The sequence below is a fragment of the Macaca mulatta genome, chromosome 4 (genome assembly GCF_049350105.2).
Source record: "Macaca mulatta isolate MMU2019108-1 chromosome 4, T2T-MMU8v2.0, whole genome shotgun sequence".
Taxonomy (NCBI): Eukaryota; Metazoa; Chordata; class Mammalia; order Primates; family Cercopithecidae; genus Macaca; species Macaca mulatta.
In genome coordinates, this window is record NC_133409.1 from 80,979,690 (window position 1) to 81,004,239 (window position 24,550).

A 24,550-nucleotide genomic window follows, 5' to 3' on the forward strand; every position below is an offset into this window, starting at 1 on the left:
TCAATTTTGGCTTTTGTTGCCATTGCTTTTGGTGTTTTAGACATGAAGTCTTTGCCCATGCCTATGTCCTGAATGGTATTGACTAGGTTTTCTTGTAGGATTTTATGGTCCTAGGTCTTACGTTTAAGTCTTTGATCTATCTTGAGTTGATTTTTGTATAAGGTGTAAGTAACGGGTCCAGTTTCAGTTGTCTGCATATGGCTAGCCAGTTTTCCCCAAACCATTTATTAAAAAGGGAATCTTTTCCATTGCTTGTGTGTGTCAGGTTTGTCAAAGATCAGATGGTATTAGATGTGTGGTGTTACTTCTGAGGCATCTGTTCTGTTCCATTGGTCTATATATGTGTTTTGGTACCAGTACCTTTCTGTTTTGGTTACTGTAGCCTTGTAGTATAATTTAAAGTCTAGTAGCGTGATGCCTCCAGCTTTGTTCTTCTTGCCCAGGATTGTCTTGGCTATGTGGGCTCTTTTTTGGTTCCATGTGAAGTTTAAAGTAGTTTTTTCCAATTCCGTGAAGAAAGTGAATGGTAGCTTGATGGAGATAGCATTGAATCTATAAATTACTTTGGGCAGTAAGGCCATTTTTACAATATTGATTCTTCCTATCCATGAGCATGGAATGTTTTTCCATTTGTTTGTGTCCTCTCTTACTTCCTTAAAGCAGCGGTTTGTAGTTCTCCTTGAAGAAGTTCTTCACATCCCTTGTAAGTTGTATTCCTAGGTATTTTATTCTCTTAATAGCAATTGTGAATGGGAGTTCACTCATGATTTGGCTCTCTGTTTGTCTGTTACTGGTGTATAGGAATGCTTCTGATTTTTACACATTGATTTTGTATCCTGAGACTTTGCTGAAGTTGCTTATCAGCTTAAGGAGATTTTGGGCTGAGACAATGGGGTTTTCTAAATATACAGTCATGTCATCTGCAAACAGAGACAATTTGATTTCCTCTCTTCCTATTTGAATACCCTTTATTGCTTTCTCTTGCCTGATTGCCCTGGCCAGAATTTCCAATACTATGTTGAATTGGAGTGGTGAGTGATGGCATCCTTGTCTTGTGTGAGTTTTCAAAGGGAATGCTTCCTGTTTTTCCCTATTCGGTATGATATTGGCTGTGGGTTTGTCATAAATAGCTCTTATTATTTTGAGATACATTCCATCAATTCTTAGTTTATTGAGAGTGTTTAGCATGAAAGGCTGTTGAATTTTGTCGAAGGCCTTTTCCGCATCTATTGAGATAATCATGTGGCTTTTGCCGTTGGTTCTGTTTATGTGGATTACGTTTACTGATTTGCGTGTGTTGAATCAGCCTTGCATCCCAGGGATGAAGCTGACTTGATCGTGGTGGATAAACTTTTTGATGTGCTGCTGGATTTGGTTTGCCAGTATTTTATTGAGTATTTTTGCATTGATTTTCATCAGGGATATTGGTCTGAAATTCTCTTTTGTTGTGTCTCTGCCAGGTTTGGTGTCAGGATGATGCTGGCCTCATAAAATGAGTTAGGGGGGATTCCCTCTTTTTCTATTGATTGGAATAGTTTCAGAAGGAATGGTACCAGCTCCTCTTTGTACCTCTGGTAGAATTCGGCTGTGAATCCGTCTGGTCCTGGACTTTTTTTGGTTGGTAGGCTATTAATTATTGTCTCAATTTCAGAACCTGTTATTGATGTATTCAGAGATTCAACTTCTTCCTGGTTTAGTCTTGGGAGGGTGTATGTGTCTAGGAATTTATCCATTTCTTCTAGATTTTCTAGTTTATTTGCATAGAGATGTTTATAGTATTCTCTGATGGTAGTTTGTATTTGTGTAGGATTGGTGGTGATATCCCCTTTATAATTTTATTGCATGTATTTTATTCTTTTCTTTTTCTTCTTTATTAGTGTTGCTAGTGGTCTGTTTATTTTGTCGATCTTTTCAAAAAACCAGCTCCTGGATTTATTGATTTTTTTGAAGGGTTTTTCGTATTCCTATCTCCTTCAATCCTGCTCTGATTTTAGTTTTTTTTTTGTATTCTGCTAGCTTTTGAATTTGTTTGCTCTTGCTTCTCTAGTTCTTTTAATTGTGATGTTAGGGTGTTGATTTTAGATCTCGCCTGCTTTCTCTTGTGGGCGTTTAGTGCTATAAATTTCCCTCTACACACTGCTTTAAATGTGTCCCAGAGATTCTGGGACGTTGTGTCTTTGTTCTCATTGGTTTCAACGAACATTTTTATTTCTAACTTACTTTCATTATTTACCCCGTAGTCATTCAGGAGCAGGTTGTTCAGTTTCCATGTATTTGTGCGGTTTTGAGTGAGTTTCTTAATCCTGTGTTCTAATTTGATTGCACGGTGCTCTGAAAGACAGTTTATTGTGATTTCTGTTGTTTTACATTTCCTAAGGAGTGTTTTACTTTCAATTATGTGGTCAGTTTTAGAAAAAGTGCAGTGTGGTGCTGAGAAGAATGTATATTCTGTTGATTTAGGGTGGAGAGTTCTATAGATGTCTATTAGGTCTGCTTGGTACAGAGCTAAGTTCAAGTCCTGGATAACCTTGTTAACCTTCTGTCTCGATCTGTCTAATATTGACAGTTGGGTGTTAAAGTCTCCCATTATTATTGTGTGGGAATCTAAGTCTCTTTGTATGTCTGTAAGGACTTGCTTTATGAATCTGGGTGCTCCTGTATTGGGTACATAAATATTTAGGATATTTAGCTCTTCTTGTTGCATTCATCCCTTTACCATTATGTAATGCCCTTCCTTGTCTGTTTTGATCTTCTTTGGTCTAATGTCTGTTTTATCAGAGATCAGGATTACAACCCCTGCTTTTTTTTTTTTTTTTTTTTGCTTTCTATTTGCTTGGTATATCTTCCCCCATCCCTCTTTTTTGAGCCTTTGTGTCTTTGCAGGTGAGATGGGTCTCCTGAATACAGCACGCTGATGTGTCTTGACTCTTTATCCAATTTGCCAGTTTGTGTCTTTTAATTGGGGCATTTAGCCCATTTACGTTTAAGTTGTATTGTTATGTGTGAATTTGATCCTATCATTATGAAGCTAGCTGGTTATTTCACCTGTTAATTGATGCAGATTCTTCATAGCGTCGATGGTTTTCACAATTTGCAGCGACTGGTACCAGTTGTTACTTTCCATGTTTAGTGCTTCCTTCAGGAGCTCTTGCAAGTCAGGCCTGGTGGTGACGGAGTCTCTCAGCATTTGCCTGTCTGTAAAGGATTTTATTTCTCTTTCACTTATGAAGCTTAGTTTGGCTGGATATGAAATGCTGGGTTGAAAATTCTTTTCTTTAAGAATACTGAATATTGGACCCCACTCTCTTCTGGTTTGTAGGGTTTCTGCAGAGAGATCCACTGTTAGTCTAATGGGCTTCTCTTTGTGGGTAACCTGACCTTTCTCTCTGGCTGCCCTTAACATTTTTTCCTTCATTTCAACCTTGGTGGATCTGACAATTAATGTCTTGGGGTTGCTCTTCTCGAGGAGTATCTTTGTGGTGGTCTCTGTATTTCCTGAATTTGAATGTTGGCCTGCCTTGCTAGCTTGGGGTTCTCCTAGATAATATCCTGAAGAGTGTTTTCTTTTTTTTTTAAATTATACTTTAAATTCTAGGGTACATGTGTGCAACATGCAGGTTTGTTTACATATGTATACTTGTGCTGCACCCATTAACTCGTTATTTACATTAGGTATATCTCCTAATGCTATCCCTCTCCTCTCCCTGCACCCCACGACAAGCCCCAGTGTGTGATGTTCCCCTTCCTGTGTCCAAGTGTTCTCATTGTTCAGTTCCCACCTGTGAGTGAGAACATGCGGTGTTTGGTTTTCTGTTCTTGCGATAGTTTGCTGAGAATGATGGTTTTAGTTTGCTGAGAATGATGGTTTCCAGCTGCATCCATGTCCCTACAAAGGACACAAACTTATCCTTTTTTATGGCTGCATAGTATTCCATGGTGTATATGTGCCACATTTTCTTAATCCAGTCTGTCATTGATGGACATTTGGGTTGGTTCCAAGTCTTTGCTATTGTGAATAGTACTGCAATAAACATACGTGTCCATGTGTCTTTACAGCAGCATGATTTATAATCCTTTGGGTATATACCCAGTAATGGGATGGCTGGGTCAAATGGTATTTCTAGTTCTATATCCTTGAGGAATCACCACACTGTCTTCCACAGTGGTTGAACTAGTTTACAGTCCCACCAACAATATAAAAGTGTTCCTATTTCTCCATATCCTCTCCAGCACCTGTTGTTTCCTGACTTTTTAATGGTTGTCACTCTAACTGGTGTGAGATGGTATCTCATTATGGTTTTGATTTGCATTTCTCTGATAGCAAGTGATGATGAGCATTTTTTCATGTGTCTGTTGGCTGCATAAATGTCTTCTTTTGAGAAGTGTGTGTTCATATCCTTTGCCCAGTTTTTGATGGGGTTGTTTTTTTCTTGTAAATTTGTTTGAGTTCTTTGTAGGTTCTGGATATTAGCCTTTTGTCAGATGAGTAGATTGCAAAAATTTTCTCCCATTCTATACGTTGCCTGTTCACGAAGAGTGTTTTCTAACTTGTTTCCATTCTCCTGGTCACTTTCAGGTGCACCAATCCAACATATACTTGGTCTTTTCACATAGTCCCGTATTTCTTGTAGGCTTTGTTAGTTTCTTTTCTTTTTTTCTCTAATCTTGTCTTTTCACTTTATTTCATTAATTTGATCTTCAATCCCTGATATCTTTTCTTGGACTTGATCGAATCGGCTATTGAAGCTTGTGTATGCTTTACAAAGTTCTCATACTGTGGTTTTCAGCTCCATCAGGTCATTTAAGCTCTTCTCTACACTGGTTATTCTAGTTAGCCATTCATTTAGCCTTTTTTTCAAGGTTTTTAGCTTCCTTGTAATAGGTTAGAACATGCTCCTTTAACTTGGAGAAGTTTGTTATTACCGACCTTCTGAAGCCTACTTCTACCAGTTCATCAAACTCATTCTCTATCCAGTTTTGTTCCGTTGCTGGCTAGGGGTTGTGTTCCTTTGGAGGCAAGGAGGTGTTCTGGTTTTTGGAATTTTCAGCCTTTCTGCTCTGGTTTCTCCCCATCTTTGTGGTTTTATCTTCCTTTGGTCCTTGATGTTGGTGACCTATGGATGGGGTTTTGGTGTGGATGTCCTTTTTGTTGATGTTGATGCTCTTCTTGTTTGTTAGTGTTCATTCTAACAGACAGGCCCCTTAGCTGCAGGTCTGTCGGAGTTTGCTGGAGGTCTACTGCAGACCCTGTTTTCCTGGGTATCACTCGCGGAGACTGCAGAACAGCAAATATCGCTGCCTGTTCCTTCCTCTGGAAGCTTCGCCACAGAGGGGCACCCGCCTGTGTGAGGTGTCCAGTCAGGCTACACAGGAGTCAGGGACCCACTTGAGGAGGCAGTCTGTCCATTCGCAGAGCTCAGATGCCATGCTGTGGGAACCACTGCTCTCTTCAGAGCTGTCAGGCAGGGATGCTTAAGTCTGGAGTAGCTGTCTGCTGCTTTTTGTTCAGATATGTCCTGTCCCCAGAAGTGGAATCTAGAGAGGCAGTAGGCCTTGCTGAGCTGTGATGGGCTCCGCCCAGTTCGAGCTTCCCTGCCTCTTTGTTTATACTGTGAGCATAGAACCTCCTACTCAAGCCTCAGCAATGGCGGACACCCCTTTCCCCACCAAGCTCCAGTGACCCAGGTCGATCTCAGACTGCTGTGCTGGCAGCAAGCAAGGCTCCATGGGCATGGGACTCTCTGAGCCAGGCACAGGAGGGAATCTCCTGGTCTGCCGATTGCGAAGACCGTGGGGAAAACGGATTATTTGGGCAGGAGTGTACCATTCCTCCAGGTACAGTTAGTCACAAGTTCCCTTGGCTAGGAAAGGGAAATCCCCTGACGCCTTGCGCTTCCTGGATGAGGTGACACCCTGCCCTGCTTTGTCTCGCCCTCCGTGGGCTGCACCCACTGTCCAACCAGTCCCAATGAATTGAACCAGTCACCTCAATTGGAAATGCAGACATCACCCATCTTCTGTGTCAGTCTCGCTGGGAGCTGTAGACCAGAGCTGTTCGTACTCGGCCATCTTGGAAGCGACTCTTCGATCACTATTTTCAGTGACTGAATTTGTTCTAATGAAACTGAAGTAATCAGATTTTTATCAGACGATCAATTCTTATAACTAGTTTGTGACTTCAATAATAAGTGTATACTGATAAAGAATAAATTGTTGAAAAATGCTACATCTTTAAAAAGTGCCTCTCCTTTTTCTTGTATCTATGTACAATTATGTCATGTAAAAGAAACATGACATAATTTTGAGTTCCCATTGGAGGAATTTTTGTTTTTGTTTTTTGGAGATGGAGTCTCGCTCTGTCACCCAGGCTGGAGTGCAGTGGCACGATCTCAGCTCACTGCAACCTCCACCTCCCGGGTTCAAGTGATTCTCCTGCCTCAGCCTCCTGAGTAGCTGGAATTATAGGCGCATGCCACCACACCCAGCTAATTTTTGTATTTTAGTAGACACGGGGTTTTACCGTGTTGGCCAGGCTGGTCTCAAACTCCTGACCTCAGGTGATCTGCCTGCCTCGGCCTCCCAAAGTGCTGCGATTACAGGCATGAGTCACCACATCCAGCCTTGATTCTAGTATTTTATGCCTTCAAAAACTCAGGTGGGAGCAAATATGATTTTCCTAGGATATGCCATCTGTTAAGAGATGAAAGATACCCTACCACCAACTGTTATCAGCTCTTTATCTTTTTAAAAATGTTTATTTTTAATTGTAAATGGACAAATTATAGTTGTATTTATGGGGCAAAAGTGATTTTGTGTCTTAGGAGTACAGTGTGGATTAATTAAATCAAGCTAATTAACATATTCATCACCTCAACTGTAGTGGACCCTTGGTATCCCTGGGAGTTTGGTTCCAGAATTCTGTTTATCAAAATCCACGGATGCTCAAGTCCCTTTTAGAATGTGGTGTGGTATTTGCATGTAATCTACATACATCCTTCTAATACCTAATACAATATAAATGCTGTGTAAATAGTTGTTATAATGTATCGTTTATGGAATAATGACAAGGCAGAAGGTCTGTACATGTTCAGTACAAATGTAACCATCCATTTTTTTCCCCTGAATATTCCTGTCTTGAATTTGGTTGAATCCATAGATGCAGAACCCACGGATACAGAGGGCTGACATTAATCATGTTTTTTGATGTTGAGAATATATAAACTTTTAATTATCTTAGAATGAAGTGAGATGATAGGCTTGGTTTATATTTAATGTTTAATCATGCAACTCTTTGTGCCAGTGTTTTATGGACTAATTGTCATCTACATGTGCACACTCTTTCCTTTTAAAAGCATATATGCAATACTTGGGATAGTTATGCAAAGGCCTAAAGTCGCTTGGGTACGTTCATAAGCAGTGGAAGTGTAGCTCATGTATTTCTTTTTTTTAATTTTCTTCAACTTCTATTTTAAGTTCAGGGGGTACATGTGCAGGATGTGCAGGTTTGTCACCTAGTTAAACGTGTTCCATGGTGGTGTGCTGCACAGATCAACCCATCACCTAGGTATTAAGCCCAGCATCCATTAGCTATTCTTCTGGATGTTCTGCTGACCCCCATTCTCCCACTCTGACAGGCCCCACTGTGTGTTGTTCCCTCCCATGTGTCCATGTGTTCTCATCATTAAGCTCCCACTTCTGTAAGTGAGAACATGTGGTATTTGGTTTTCTGTTCCTGCATTAAGTTTGCTGGGGATAATGGCTTCCAGTTCTGTGTCCCTGCAGAGGACATGATCTGGTTCCTTTTTATGACTGCGTAGTATTCCATGGTGTATATGTACTACATTTTCTTTATCCAATCAGTCTATCATTGATGGGCTTTTAAGTTGATTCTATGTCTTTGCTATTGTGAATAGTGCTGGAGTGAACATACATGAACATGTATCTCCACAGTAGAATGATTTGTATTCATTTGCGTATATACCCAGTAATGGGATTGTTAGGTCAAATGCTATTTCTGCCTCTAGGTCTTTGAGGAATCCCCATACTGTCTTCCATAGTGATTGAACTAATCAATTTACATTCTCACCAACAGTGTAAAAGGGTTCCCTTTTCTCTGCAACCTTGCCAGCATCTGTTGTTTTTTGACTTTTTAATAGTAGCCATTCTGACTGGCATGAGATGGTATCATTGTGGTTTTGATTTGTATTTCTCTAATGATCAATGATGTTAAACTTTTTTCCATATGTTTGTTGGCCACATGGCCACTTCTTTTGAGAAGTGTCTGTTTATGTCATCTGCTCACTTTTTAATGGGGTTGTTTTTTTTCTTGTAAATTTCAGTTCCTTGTAGACTCTGATATTAGACCTTTGTCAGATGGATTGCAAAAATGTTCTGCCATTCTGTAGGTTGTCTGTTCACTCTGATAGTTACTTTTGCTGTACAGAAGCTCTTTAGTTGAAATAGATGCCATTTGTCAATTTTTGCTTTTGTTGCAATTGCTTTTAGTGTATTCATCATGAAATCTTTGCCTGTGCCTATGTCCTGAATGGAATTGCCTAGATTTACTTCTAGGGTTTTTATAGTTTGGGGTTTTACATTTAAGTCTTTAATCCATCTTGAGTTAATTTTTATATATGGTGTAAGGAAGGGGTTCGGTTTCAATTTTCTGCACTCAGCCAGCACTCAGCACCATTTGTTAAACAGGGAGTCTTTTCTCATTGCTTTTGTTGAGTTTGTCAAAGATCACATGGTTGTAGGTGTGTGATCTTATTTCTGAGTTCTCTATTCTGTTCCTTGGTCTATGTGACTGTATCCTTGTATAGTTTGAAATCTGGTAGCGTGATGCCTCCAACTTTGTTCTTTTTGCTTAGGATTGCCCTAGCTATTTGGGCTCTTTTTTGGTTCCATATGAATTTTAATGTAGTAATTTCTAATTCTGTGAAAAATGCCAATTGTAATTTAATGGGAATAGCATTGAATCTATAAATTACTTTGGGCAGTATGGCCATTTTCACAATCTTGATTCTTCCTATCTGTGAACATGGAATGTTTCTCCATTTGTTTGTGTCCTCTGTGATTTCTTTTGAGTAGTGGTTTATAGTTCTCCTTGAAGAGGTCCTCATTTTCCTTGTTAAGCTGTATTCCTAGGTATTTTATTCTTTTGGTAGCAGTTGTGAATGGGAGTTCATTCATGATTTGGCTGTCTGCTTGCCTGTTGTTGGTGTATAGGGATGCTAGCAATTTTTGCACATTGATTTTATATCCTGAGACTTTGCTGAAGTTACTTATCGCTTAAGAAGCTTTTTGGCCTAGGTGATGAGGTTTTCTAGCTATAGGATCATGTCATCTGCAAATAAAGATAATTCAACTTCCCCTCTTCCTATTTGAATACCTTTATTTCTTTCTCTTGCTTGATTGCTCTGGTCAGAATTTTTAATACTTTGTTGGATAGGAGTGGTGAGAGAGGGCATCCTTGTCTAGTGCTGGTTTTCAAGGAGACTCCTTTCAGCTTTTACCCATTCAGTATGATGTTGATTATGGGTTTGTCATAGATGTCTCTTACTATTTTGAAGTATGTTCCTTCAATGTCTAGTTTATTGAGAGTTTCTAACATGAAAGGATGTTGAATTTTATTGAAGGCCTTTTCTGTGTGTATTGAGATAATCATGTGATTTTTGTCTTTAGTTCTGTTTATGTGATGAATCACATTTATTGATTTGCATATGTTGAACCAACCTTGCATTCTGGTGATGAAGCAGACTTGATCATGGTGGATAATCTTTTTGATGTGCTGCTGGATTTGATTTGCCAGTACTTTATTGAGGATTTTTTGCATTGATGTTCATCAGGGATATTGGCCTGAAGTTTTCTTTTTTTGTTGTGTCTCTGCCAGGTTTTGGTATCAGGATGATGCTGGCCTCATAAAATGAGTTAGGGAGGAGTCCCTTTTTTTTTCCCCAGTTTTTTGGAATAATTTCAGTAGAAATGGTACCAGCTCTTTTTTGTACATCTGGTGGAATTCAGCTGTGAATCCAGCTGGTCCTGGGCTTTTTTTTAGTTGGTAGGCTATTTATTACTGCCTCAATTTCAGAACTCATTATTTTTGATCTATTCAGAGATTCAGTTTCTTCTTGGTTCAGTCTTGGGAGGGTGTATGTGTCCAGGAGTTTATCCATTTCTTCTAGATTTTCTGGTTTATGTGCATACAGGTATTTACAGTATTCTCTGATGGTTGTTTGTTTATTTATTTATTTATTTTGAGATGGAGTCTTGCTCTGTTGCTCAGTCTGGAATGCAGTGGCGTGACCTCAGCTCACGACAACCTCTGCCTGCCAGGTTCAAACAATTCTCCTGCCTCAGCCTCCCGAGTAGCTGAGACTACAGGCATGCACCACCATGCCTGGCTAATTTTTTTGTGCTTTTAGTAAAGAAGAGGTTTCACCATGCTGGCCTGGCTGTTCTAGAACTCCTGACTTTGTGATCCACCCGCCTTAGCCTCCCAAAGTGCTGGGATTACAGGTGTGAGCCACCGTGCCTGGCCAGTTGTTTATATTTCTTTGGGGTCAGTGGTGATATCTACCTTATAATTTCTAATTGTGTTTATCTCATTCTTTTCACTTTTCTTCATTAGTTTAGCTAGAGGTCTATCTTATTTTATTAATGTTTTCAAAAAATCAGCTCCTGGATTCATTGAATTTTTTGAAGGGTTGTTTTGTGTCTCTGTCTTCGTCAGTTCACCTCTGATCTTAGTTATTGTCTTCTGCCAGCATTGGGGTCTGTTTGCTCTTGGCTCTCTAGTTCTTTAGTTGAGATGTCAGGTAGTTAACTTGAGATCTTTCTAGCTTTTTGATATGGGCATTTAGTGCTATAAATTTCCCTCTTAACACTGCTTTAGCTGCATCCCAGAGATTCTGGCACATTGTCTCTTTGTTCTCATTAGTTTCAGATAACTTCTTGGTTTCTCCCATAATTTTGTTGTTTACCCAAGAGTCACTCAGGAGCAGGTTGTTCAATTTCTATGTAGTTGTGTGGTTTTGAGTGAATTTCTTAATCATGAGTTCTAATTTGATTGTGCTGTGGTCTGAGAGACTGTTTGTTATGATTTCATTTCTTTTGCATTTGCCAAGGAAAGTTTTACTTCTGATTATGTGATTGATTTCAGAATAAGTGTCATGTGGTGATGAGAAGAATGTATATTCTGTTGAATTTGGGTGGGAAGTTCTGTAGATATCTATCAGGTCCAGTTGATACGGAGCTGAGTTCAGGTCCAGAATATATTTGTTAAATTTCTGTCTTGATGATCTAATATTGTTAGTGGGGTGTTAAAGTCTCTCACTATTATTGTGTGGGAGTCTAAGTCTCTTTGCAGTTCTCTAAGCACTTGTTTTATGAATTTGGGTGCTTCTGTGTTGGGTGCGTATATATTTATGATAGCTCTTCTTGTTGATTGAACCTTTTACCATTATGTAATGCCCTTGTCTTTTTTTTAATCTTTGTTGGTTTAAAGTCTCTTTTGTCAGAATCTAGGGTTGCAACTCCTGCTTTTTTCTGTTTTCCATTTGCTTGGTAAATTTCCCTCCATCCCTTTGTTTAGAGCTTGTGTGTGTCACTTGAGGATAGCATACTGATGGGTCTTGGCTCTTCATCCAGCTTGCCATTCTTGGTCTTTTAATTGGGGCATTTAACCCATTTACATTTAACGTTAGTATTGTTATGTATGAATTTGATCCTGTCTTGATGATGCTAGCTGGTTATTTTGCAGGCTTGGTTTATGTGATTGCTTCATAGTGTCACTGGTCTGTGTACTTCAGTGTGTTTTTGTAGTGGCTGGTAACTATTTTTCCTTTCCATATTTAGTTCTTTTTTCAGGAGCTCTTGTAAGGCAGGACTGGTAGTAACAAATTCCCTCACCTTTCACTTGTCTGAAAAGGAACTTATTTCTCCTTTGTTTATAAAGCTTAGTTTGGTCAGATATGAAATTCTCAGTTGGAAATTCTTTTCTTTAAGAATATTGAATATTGGCCACCAGTCTCTTCTGGCTTGCAGGGTTTTTGCTGAGAGGTTTGCTGTTAGTCTGATGGATTTCCCTTTGTAGGTGACCTGGCCTTTGTCTCTGGCTGCCCTTAACAGCTTTTCTTTCATTTGGACCTTGGGGATCTGGTGGCCTTGGGGAATCTGATGGGAAGACACATCTGAGTATATGTCTTGAGGTTGATCTTTTTGTGGAGTATCTTACTGGGGTTCTCTGCATTTCCTGAATTTGAATATTGGCCTGTCCTGATAATCTGGGGAAGTTCTCCTATATGATATTCTGAAGTATGTTTTCCAACTTGGTTCCATTCTCCTTGTCTCTTTCAGATACCCCAATCAGTTGTAGGTTTGGTCTCTTTACATAATCCCGTATTTCTTGGAGGTTTTATTCATTCCTTTTTGTTCCTTTTTCTCTATTGTTGTCTGCCTGTCTTATTTTGGAAAGATAGTCTTCAAGCTCTGAGATTCTTTCCTCTGCTTGGTCTGTTCTGCTATTGATACTTGTGATTTTGTTGTGAAGTTCTCAAGTTGTGTTTTTCAGCTCCATCAGGTCTGTTATGTTCCTCTCTAAACTGACTGTTGTGGCTACCAGCTCCTGTATTGTTTTATCATGATTCTTAGCTTCTTTGCATTGGGTTAAAACATGCTCCTTTAGCTCAGTGTAGTTTATTATTACCCACCTTCTGAAGCCTATTTCTGTCAATTCAGCCATCTCAGCCTCAGACCAGTTCTGTGCTTTTGCTGGAGAGGCGTTGCGGTCATTTGGAGGAGAAGAGGCACTCTGGCTTTTTGAGTTTTCAGCATTTTTGTGTTGATTCTTTCTAATCTTTTTGGCCTTAATCTACCTTTGTTCTTTGAGGTTGCTGACCTTTAACTGAGGTTTTTGTGGAGTCTTTTTGTTGATGATGTTGTTTTCTGTTCATTTGTTTTTCTTTTAGTAGTCTGGCCACTTTACTGTATGTCGGGCTGCTGTGGTTTGCCGGGGGTCCTCTCCAGACCCCAGTTGCCTTGGTTTCTCCCATACCTGAAGGTATCAGCAGAGAAGGCCATGAAGCAGCAAAGATGGCAGGCAGGTCCTTCCTCTGGAAGCTCTGTCCCAGGGGGTAGGTACTTACCTGTTGTTGGCCTGCATGCACCTATAAGAGGTAGCTGGAGACCCCTGTTGGGAGATCTCCACAAGTCACAAGGAATGGGATCAGGGACTTGCCGAAAGAAGCAGTCTGGCTGCTTTTTGGTAGAGCGTATGTGCTGCATTAAAGGGGACACTACCTTTTCTGTACCGCCTGTATTCTCCAAAGCCGGCAGACTGGAGCAGCTGAGTTGACTGAACCCCAGACATGGCGGTCACCCCTCGCCCCCGGAGCTCGGTCCTAGTGAGATGCCAAAGCTCTGCCCTTAGAACCCTTAGCCAGTGTATTTCTATATGACATGAACACTTGAAATGTTAATGGGTAACAGTAGTGGGTGTTTATAGTAATATTCGTATTGTCAAGATAATATTAATTTGTTTTATTCTGTTTGAAGATGTACTGTTTAGCGAGGCAGGTAAACATTTTAGAAGCAATTTGACTTAGATTTTTCCATTAAACACAGCTATCTTTCAACTATTTGAAAAACTCTTATATTACTGAAAAATTAAGGGTTTATGATAGCTAGGATTTCATTATTTTATTGAAAAATAATTTAGTTCAACTGCCATTCACATTTAAATTACTTAATTAGCATGAAGACTGGGATGTGAAGGAACTGATTTTCACAAATTGATATCAATAGCTATGAACTGGGTTACTGAAATACATGTGGAAAATAACAAATACTAAAAGAAATGGAAAAGTGTGATGAAAGTATTATATTTGTAAAAATTAATTTAAAAATAGACTGTAGAAGGAAATAATAGGAATTAATTGGTAAAAAAAAGAATATATATTATTCTGATAGATATGGAATGCAATTAAAATAGGTAACGTTCACATGAGCAATTCATAAATCTTTTATTTTTATGCTTCATGACTTGTTAAGGTCTTCCACAGAGATTATTGAGTCGCACTGTAAGATTGTAAAGCCAGAACCTCTTGGGAAAAAGTCTTTTTAGGGAAGAGTAGGGTCTTTCCTGGCATCTTAAAAAACACAGATGCATAATTAATTATATGAATGGGGCAGAAAACTTTTAGTACATCCAGTGAACAATGTTAGTGAGAGTAGACATAAACTAAAATATAATCATGTGCTAATGCAGATATCACTGCTGTAATCACTATAAAATATTTTATATATGTTATTTCTCGGGTTGGACTCTAGAAATTTAGTGTATGTTTCTGTTTGACTGTTGGGTACACATTTCTATCTCCCTCTCTATAATAACTGCCTGTATGTGACTTGTAGCTGATTAATTCCTATGTAATAGAGAAAAACTTGCACCTTTGGTTGGTGGGAAGTGGGATTTGGGGTGAGACTAGATTGAATAGCAGAGATGGTAGCTTTCCTTGTGTTAAATTGTACAAGGAGCCACACAGGGTTTCGGGAGAGCTGTGAGGAGTCTACTGTGACACTTTTGTAGCTCTGAGGGCTGTGGAGAGTTCATAGCTAGCAGTCATACAGAACTTGCTGGCTCAGTGCCTTTTTTTTGGTCTTTTTTCCCCGTTTTTTGTTTGATTGGGTTTTTTGTTTGTTTGTTTGTTTTTGAACAGAGCGTCAGATGAGTGCCAAAAAAAGAATAAAGGAAGAGGGCTAAAACAGACTTTCTTCCCTGTTAGGGTCTTAATTCCTGGTAGGTGGGAGCTATATACCTGCTACAGCATATTGTTTTTAACTCACAAAGTTTCACTTATACGGATTTAAAAACTGTATAAATGATAACATCTTATAGTTTGTATATGTATACACACACATACTCTTTCTCTCTGTATATAATTCATTTTGTTCTAAGCCAAAATACAGTTTTTAAATTACCAGTTAATTTTTTTAATTTTTTTTCTTTAAGAGACAGGATCTTGCCCTGTTGCCTGGGTTGGAGTGTGGTGGCACGGTCATAGTTCACTGCATACTTGAACTCCTGGACTCAAGCAATGTTTCCACCTCAGCCTCCCCTAGTAACTGGGAATACAGGCATGTGCCACCATGCCCTCTGCTCATTACCAGTTAAATTTTAAGTAAAAATATTTTCTATGGTTATGATGTGTATTAAAATAAAATGAGTGAATACATAGCTTACCTTAACTCAGAATTAAATTGGCTATGCTACAAAGAGCCATTTTATCAAGTTCTAAGTATGTGTTAAGTGAATTTGATGATGGTGTGCATTCATTCATGACATACTTTTTGAATACTTTCAAAGTGGCAGCCACTTTTTAGGAGTTGGTATATATCCGGGTAAAACAAAGCACCTGTGTGCAGAGAGATTACATTCTAATGAGACATTTCAGTGAGAATGACCTAGAAGTATAAACACACTGGGGCCCGGACAAGTTTGTGTTTTGGAAATAGCCAGAAGGCCGGTGAAACTAGAATTAAGTGAATGAATGAACTAGGGGTAGAATGAAAGAAGTGAGATCAGAGAGCAAAGCAGAGGCCAGATCATTTAGGGCCTTAGAGACTAGGAAAGGAATTTAGATGTTACTCCAGATGTCATGAGAAGTCATTATAGGGTTTTAAGCAAGAGAGTTGCCTGATCTGAGTTATTTACATATACATACACACACACACACACATATCTGTGTGTATATATACATATATATTTTTTAAAATCACTCTGGCTAAGATGTGGAGAAGCATCAGTACAGGGGCAAAAATGGAAACAGGGACACAAGATGTTGCAGTAATTCAGATGAGAAGTAATGATAGCTTGGACCAGGGTACTGAAATGAAGGTAGTGAGACAAGGTCAGATTGAAAATAGTTTTTTAAAAGTAAATCTGATAGTATCAGCTGAAATAGGGTGTGAGAGAAGTCATGGATGATTGATTCCCTAGAATTTTTGCCTGAACAGCTTAGTGAATGGTGGCTTGCTGATTTGCTGAGGTGTATGAGTGTTGGTGTCAGTTTTATTTTAAATCTTTACCTCTTAAATAAGAAATGTATTAAGTATGTAAAATATTTTTTAAAAGTCATTATGAAAACTTCTTTTTCAATAGGCGGAGTACGTCCAGCTTGTTACTGAACTTCGAATGACAAGAGCCATTCAGCCTCAGATCAATGCCTTTTTACAGGGCTTTCATATGTTCATTCCACCCTCCCTCATACAGCTTTTTGATGAATATGAATTGGTAAGGAAAAACATCAGTTCTTATGTTGTAACATAACAACACAAAACTCTAGTGATGTAATTCAGAAATAATTGTGGAGTACTATAATGAATGAAATAATGTATAAATGAGAAAAAATGGTTTAATGTCCATTTTTAGAGATTTGATATAAAATTTATGGATGTGCCTTCTCTTAAGCTTAATAACCAGATAAGCAACTCCTTAATGTGAAGTGAGGTGAGGTGGTGACAAACTAAAATGGAATATATTGCTATTTCTTCTGTATGGGAGATGTTGAAGGCCAGTCTTCCTATATGTGTAGTATTCTACATTATTTCTGAATTTTTTATTTGATCACATGACATAAAGGGCGCTGACACTAACTTCTTAAACTTCTAAAGAGAATTAAGAAGGTTTTTCTTATTGTATAGTATTTTCTTCTCCAGTTTTTTATATTGCCATATATATAATTTTATAATTCTTTATTTGAAACCTATGGAGTCCATCGTCTTTGCTGTCCTGTAGTCCCTAATGAATGTTTTGTTTTGCTACTTTAATTTGCCTTTATTGTACTGTGATCCAACAGGATTTCTAATTTTATATGATTTATGTTGCATTTTTCTCCATTTTCTTTTTCTCTTTAGTTTTGGTAATTTGGAGAATTATTTTTAAACTCTCTGAGTTGTCTAAATCTAAATAAAGCACAGTATTTTAAATAGAATATAGCTGCTTTCTTATCTAAAAACATATAATTTGGAATAGTAAGTCCCAGATCAGTGGAAATATTTTATTTAGTTTTTATTCTGTCTCAGAAAATTAGTTTTATCTTATACCTTTCATTTTAGTATATGGATACAGATACTGATATATACCTTTAATTTTACATATGTATCAGTATTTTAAATTTATCATTCATAGTATATGTTAACAGTGAACAAAATTTGCTAATTAATTTTGAAGTCCATTGTGATTTAGTTTCATTAAATGTAAGTTTTGAGGTTTTTTTGATTGTTTTTTAGCTGTACAGTTAATGGCTTCAGTTAGCGTAGATTCATCTAGTTTTTATGTAACAGTAGAAGTTATTTTCAGCATTTAAAAATGGAGGACTATTTGAGCTATTATATTATTAGACCTGACTGAAATCTGACTTTTCCTGTACTGTGCTTGGATTAAATTAGCCTTTTGAAATTCAAAACAGAGAATTAATTGTTTGCTGGACCTTTATGTATGTAAAAAACAAATAGCAACAACAAAAATAATTGTTGAAAACTTTGCCTTATAATTTACTGAAATCAGTAAGTTTATAAAACTTTGAATTATAATATACATGCAGAAAAGGACACACATCATAAATGTATAGCTTGATAAGTTTTAACAAACTGAACATACCCATGAAACTAACACCCAGATGAAGAAACAGAAATCCTAGCACCCCCATATGTCACTCTGTCATCCCCCTCCGGTCATTCTCCCACTTTAACAGTAACCATTCTCTTGACTTCTGAAATCATAGATGAGATTTGCCTATTTTAGAACTATGTAGATAGAATTTATCTGGCTTTCTTAGCTCAACTTTTTGTGTGTGGGAATCATACATATTGTTGCATGCAGTTGGTAATTTGTTCATTTTTATTGCTGAATAGCATTTCAGTTTCCTTTAGTCTTTTCTATTCTTGATGAACATTTAGTGGGTACTTTTCAGTTTCAGGCTCTTTCAAGTACTGCTGCTACAAACATGCCTTTAGGAAAACCTAAGTATGCATTCTGTAGGTTATATGCCTTGGAGTGGAATTGCTGGGACACAGGCTGTGCATGTATCCCATTTCAGTAGATGTGAGCAGATAGTTTCCCAAGTGATGCATCAATTTACACTCCCATTAGTAGGTGTGAGAGTTCTGGGTGTTCTGCATTCTCACTAGCATTTGATAATTTTCCATCTTTTTCATTTCCTTACTGGTAATTCAGTAGTGGTCTTTCCTTGAGATTTTAATTTGTGTTTACGTGATAGCTAATGAAGTTACAAACCTTTTATGATTACAGCCATTTGTGTACTCTGTTTTCAAAGTGTCTATTTAAGTAATTTGTCCATTTTTCTGTTGTGTTTTCTGTTTTATTTTTTCTTTTTACTGACTTGTAGGACTCTTTATGTATTCTTTTATAAGAGTCTTTTGTCAGATATATGTATTATGAATATTTTCTACTCAGGTCTTTTCAGTGAATAAAAATTTTGGGGTTTAACATAATTCAGTTTATCAGTTTTTTTTTTTTTTTTAATGGAAGAAACTTTTTGTGTCTTGTTTAAGAAACTGTTTCTTTCTCCAAGGCTGTGAAGATATTTTTCTGTGTTTTCTTTTAAAAGCTTTATTCCTTTATCTTTCACATTTAGGTCTGTTACTGGTAAGTTTTTAATTGTGGCTCTTACATTAAAATTTAGATCAGGATTCCTAGTTTGTCTTGGACTCTGACTTTACTAAGTTGAGCTGATTCACATTTGGGAAGAGCAACATTGTAGGCATGGTCTTGATTTATGCAGTGATAATAATTATTATTAAGCGTTTAGTATTTGCCAAGTATTTTATATGTATTAATTTAAGAAACCCACAAAAGATCTCTTGAGGTGAGTATGATTGTCCCCATTTTACATATGAGAAAACTAGGCCAAAGAAGATACGGAAATTGTTCATGGTCATAGAGCATGTGTTAGTGGTAGGCTATGAACCCATGTTCCCTGACCTCAGATCTCATCAGTGTTGCCAGTCTGCTTCTTGGTGGCTTCACACCTTTTGTGTGACTTTGTGTCTTTCATAGGGGAGCGCTATGCTACACTGAGAACAGAAACTTGTAAAAAAATTTGGTGCAAACGTCTAAGCTAGATGTGCATCTGAGTTAAAAGATTCAGGTTAAATTCTAGAGTTTTAGTGAGGAGAAGGTATCGAATAGCTCCAATGTACTGAACTGGAGGTATAGTCATCCATTGTAGATAGAAGGCAGTTGTAAGTCAAGAGATGAGTATGGGCTGTTCTTCCATACTGTGCTGCTTGTGAATTTATCCATGAAAGAACCAGAATATAAAAACGTTGAGTCATGTGATGCTGGGTAAGCTGATGGCTATGAATACTTGCATGATTCAGTTTCTAACTATTAGTATGAGTTATATAACTTACAGTTCCAACAGATGAATTCAGTTATTTTGTTGTATTAAGAAGATTGATTGGGACTTAAAATTTTTATTATATGTACTTTTTATTCTGGAATTCTCATTTCATCTATTTGTTTTTGGTCAATTTAGTAACTTTTTTTGCCCAGTTGTTAGGTGGAATAATAAAGATCCTTTCGTTGTCGTCTTCAAAAAAAAATGTAACAATGTGATATTTTTATTCATAATTATGAATAATGAAAGCATAATATTATTAAAAGCTTATCTTCAGCCTAGAAGGGAAAAGGATTAAACTCATGAACTGTAAGACATGCGTAAAGCCTATCCCACTCCCTTTTAGCAAACCTGTATCAGAGTCCTGCCAGGGAACAGAATTTCTCCAGATGGTTCAAATATTGAAACTCTAACAAAGGGACTATTACAGAGGTATGGGCAGTGTTAAGGATAAACAAGGTCTAGTGAGACATACACAGACTGGAAACAGGGAAAGCCTTTATCATCCCTAGGACTGAAGAGACAGGTAGAGGAATTACGGTGAAGAGCCCCGTGGGAGCCTGAACTACCAAGGAGGGCCCACCTGGTGGTAGCCATACTTGAGGAGCCATAGCTACTGCAAAGAGGTGCTGCAACAGTGGGGGAGCAGAGAGTACCCTCACCTCCAAACTAACTGCCTGTGTTTCCCGGGCTCCAAACCCAATCCAAAGCCAGCTGGCAAGAGAACCAGCAGGCAAAGCAGCCAGTCTACAGTGCAAAGGAAGCTAGAGAATGTATTTGGAGGTGGTCAATGTAGACTAACTAGACTGTCTTCATCTAGGAAGAGGATTCTATAATACTGTTACTAGGAGGACTAAAACACACCCTATACTAGCAGTTCTAAAACTTTTCGGTCTTAGGACCCCTTGCAACAAAAGAGTTTTTGTTTATGTGGGTTATGTCAATCTATATTTACTGTACTTGAAATTAAAACAGAAATGTAAAATATTTTATTCACATAAAATAATCCATTATTATGTTAACATAGAGAACATTCGAAAAACTAAAATTGCATTTTCTAGAACAAAACAGAAATAATGGGAAGACTGGTACTGTTTTACAGTTTTGCAAATTTCTTTAATGTCTAGCTTAATAGAAGACAAATGGGCCCTTATAACTGCTTTTGTGTATAATCTGTTTTGATATGTTGTTTGGTTGAAATATATGAAGAAAATCCAACCTCATACAGATAAGTTGGAAAAGGGAGAACCTCATGGACCCACAGAAAAATCTCGGAAACCCTCAAGAGTTCTCAGATGTTGCCTTATATCTATCTTATTTAAGGTACAAGGTCAGCTATATGTTATGAGTAGTTACTATAGGAGACGTGATTTTGAATCACACGGTATCTACATCCCTGTAATAAGAAATCCTGGCTGGGTGCAGTGGTTCACACCTGTAGTCCCAGCACTTTTGGGAGGCTGAGGTGGGCGGATCACAAGGTCAGGAGATTGAGATCATCCTGGCTAACATGGTGAAACCCCTTCTCTACTAAATATACAAAAAAATTAGCCGGGTGTGGTGGTGGGCACCTGTAGTCCCAGCTACACGGGAGGCTGAGGCAGGAGAATGGCGTGAACCCGGGAGGTGGAGCTAGCAGTGAACCGAGATCGCAGTGCCACTGCACTCCATCCTAGGCGACAGAGCAAGACTCCGTCTCAAAAAAAAAGAAAAAAGGCAATCCTGATGGATGTTCTGGCTCATCAGTGTAAAGTGTAGGCCAATCATTGCCTCCCCTGTCTATGTAAGCATATCTAACTGTGAAATAGGGACTGATTCAGAGAAGTGGACAGGCTCTTTTCATGTCCTCTTTTCCTTGGAAAACAAAAAGGCAAATACTTTGCTGTTCTTAATTTCATTTTTACTTACATGATTGAGATTTTGTGTCTTTGATTATCTTCCTGTATGAAAGAAACTTATCAAGTCATTAGGAAAATTGCATTTTTTATTTTTTTTTGACTTTGGAGAAAATTGACTTTAAAGGATCCAAATTATTCCAGAATAGAATTCCTAAAAGGCCTAAATATTTTTTAAAAATCATAACTATTTTTATATTACCTCCTTTTTCCTCATGATAAGGATTTCTTGATGCTTTTCCCCTTGTTTAGTCAAGTATTTATTCAGGTCTTTGTTGTCACTTCCATGTTGAGAATACTGTCCCCTTACAGAAGTTAACAAATTTGCAAAGAATTGTAAAAATATAAAGTAAATCAAAGATAATGTTCATAAAACTTTTGCACGCATAAACTGTTGTTGCATATGTTCACACATAAACATATAAACTATAATCTCTTATGTTTTAATGAAGTTTTGTCAATGTGGAAACATCTCCACATCTTACAATACTTGAGATTATCAGCGTCAAGGATTTTATCTCATGTAATGCTTGTTATTGATGACATGCAGGAACTGTCACTAAAATGTATCAGTTTCATGTGAGATTAGTTTCTAATTAAGGCAAATTTACCATTTAAATGTAATAACTTTTTTCCCTAAAGAAAATTATTGAAATATTTTTCTTCTTCCCCCAAGGAGCTGCTGCTTTCTGGCATGCCAGAAATTGATGTGAGTGATTGGATAAAAAATACAGAATACACAAGTGGCTATGAAAGAGAAGATCCAGTTATTCAGGTAAAATTTCTCTAGAGCTTAGAATGAAGTTAAGTTTTGCCGTTTAATTTTGTAAGCTTTTCAGCACTATTGAATGAAAACTTACATTAATTAACAAAGTGAAGTGTTTCCCCAAATTATTCTTGTGGGAACAGTGCATATGAAAGCTTTGCATGAAATCATTTTTGGTAAATGACTTTCATAGAATAAAATGTGCTTTATGAATATTACATATTTCTCTGGTATTGAGAAGTCTGCAGTTGCTCTGAAATATGAGCTAAGTTTTTGTTGTTGTTGTTGTTAGTGGTTCTGGGAAGTTGTAGAAGACATTACTCAAGAGGAGAGAGTTCTTCTCTTGCAGTTTGTTACTGGCAGGTAAGCAGTATTTTTATGATAATATGGAAATAATTTAATGTATTCTGCTTTTAATGGCTTAGAGATAACTAAAATGAGGAGTTATTACTCTGAATTGTCAGTAACTTACCACCCTTTCCACTGTTTTAGATATTAAAGATTTATTTTGGTATTAAAGATAAGACATTTATAGTAGTGATCAATCATGTTTATTTGATATATTAAAAAGGATCGCCAATTAGGACTATTAGTATATTGCACTTTATAATTTGGAAATCTTTTTGCTCTGCAGGTCGGTCAAGGATAGTAGCCAAATGTTTAATATTTGTATATTGCTGGTTTGGTTTAATAGTAAGGCAGTTCAGTTTATCCTGGGTAACTCATACACATACTCTATGTTACCCATACACAACAGTTTTTCTGTAATTCAAAGTAAACTTTAAAGTGTCAAGATTCATGGCCTAAAAAATAATTTGTGGTACCACACTTCTATGAAAAGTTCACTTTTGAAACCAGTTAAATATAATAGATATTAGAAAACTAGATGATTTAACCATCTTTTAGCTTATATTTCTGAAAGATGTAAAAAAAAGTCTGATTTTCATTTTGGATAACAGAATTTTATCTTCTATTTATGAAAATGTAGTTTAGTTTTTTTCATTATAAATGTACATATTTCTCCTAGGAAAGTTACAAAACAAAGTTAGAATAAGAAAAACCACAGTCCATCAGCCATAACCACTATAAATAATTTGATATATTTACTTCTTTGTTTTTTCTGCATATTTAAAAACCGTAATTGTGAATATATATCTATATAAAATATATATATGTAATTTTTTTTTTTTTTGAGACAGAGTCTCACTCTGTCCCTCAGGCTGGAGTGCAGTGGCTTGATCTTGGCTCACTGCAACTTCCACCCCCTGGATTCAAGCGATTCTGCTGCCTCAGCCTCCCAAGTAGTTGGGAGTACAGGCGCCTGCCAACACGCACGGCTAATTTTTGTATTTTTTTATTTTTAGTAGAGATGAGGTTTCACCATCTTGGCCAGGTTGGTCTTAAACTCCTGACCTCATGATCCACCTATCTTGGCCTCTCAAAGTGCTGAGATTACAGGCGTGAGCCACCATGCCTGGCCTATAATTTTTAAAATCTATATATTTTTTTATTTTAAAAGTAATGTTTAATCATTGTAGAAAATTTAGACAATGGAGAAAATAGGAGAAAATTAAAATCCTTAATGTTAAGTGATCCCACTATTCAGAGATAACTACAATTAACATTTTGCTTTTTTTTTTAGTCTTCTTAACTGTATAGTTAGAAAAATAGTTGGAGCCACACTATAGATCTAATTTTAAAGAATAAATGAATAGTCTGGGTACGGTACTTCTCTTGCAGTTTAGTTTGTTACTGGCAAGTAAGCAGTATTTTTATGATAATATGGAAATAATTTAATATATTCTGTTTTTATGGCTTAGAGATAACTAAAATGAGGAGTTATTACTCTGAATTGTCAGTAACTTACCACCCTTTCCACTGTTTTAGGTATTAAAGATTTATTTTGGTATTAAAGATAAGACATTTATAGTAGTGCCTGTAATCCTAGCACTTTGAGAGGCTGAGGCGGGCAGGTCACTTGAGCTCAGGCGTTTGAGACCAACCTAGGCTACATGGCGAAACCCTGTCTCTACAAAAATACAAAAATTAGCCAGGCATGGTGGCACATGCCTGTAGTCCCAGCTACTCAGGAGTCTGAGGTGGGAGGATCACTTGAGCCTGGGAGGTGGAGATTGCAGTGAGATGAGATTGCGCCACTGCACTCTAGCCAGGGTGACAGAGTGAGACCCTGTCTCAAAAAAAATAATAAAAAATAAATAAGAAATAAATAAGACATAACAATTAACAGGTTATAGACTAAAAATATAAAAGAAAAACTTGTTTTTTTGGTTTTGTTTTTTGCCTCTGAATGCCAAGAAGTACTCAGAGACTTGAATAACTTAAGGATGAAAAAATCATTATATTTTTTATGTAAGAAAGTTGACAATTTGACAATTCAGATAGGAGAAAAAAACCCACCTCCAATCTATTCCTAAAAATAATCACTGATAACATTTTTGTTATTCTTC

The 24,550-nt window shown here is 37.3% G+C and overlaps 1 protein-coding gene across 4 annotated transcripts in view; it reads left to right on the forward strand.

Annotated features, from left to right (window-relative positions):
* Positions 1-24,550, forward strand: part of HACE1 (HECT domain and ankyrin repeat containing E3 ubiquitin protein ligase 1) — a 126,917-nt gene that overhangs the window by 95,142 nt on the left and 7,225 nt on the right. For all 4 annotated transcript variants that reach the window (XM_015137024.2, XM_028847311.2, XM_028847314.2 and 1 more), the window contains 3 exons: positions 16,160-16,291; positions 21,993-22,091; positions 22,375-22,445. In XM_015137024.2, coding sequence (XP_014992510.1) covers positions 16,160-16,291; positions 21,993-22,091; positions 22,375-22,445 — 302 coding nt within the window. The remainder of the gene's footprint in view (positions 1-16,159; positions 16,292-21,992; positions 22,092-22,374; positions 22,446-24,550) is intronic.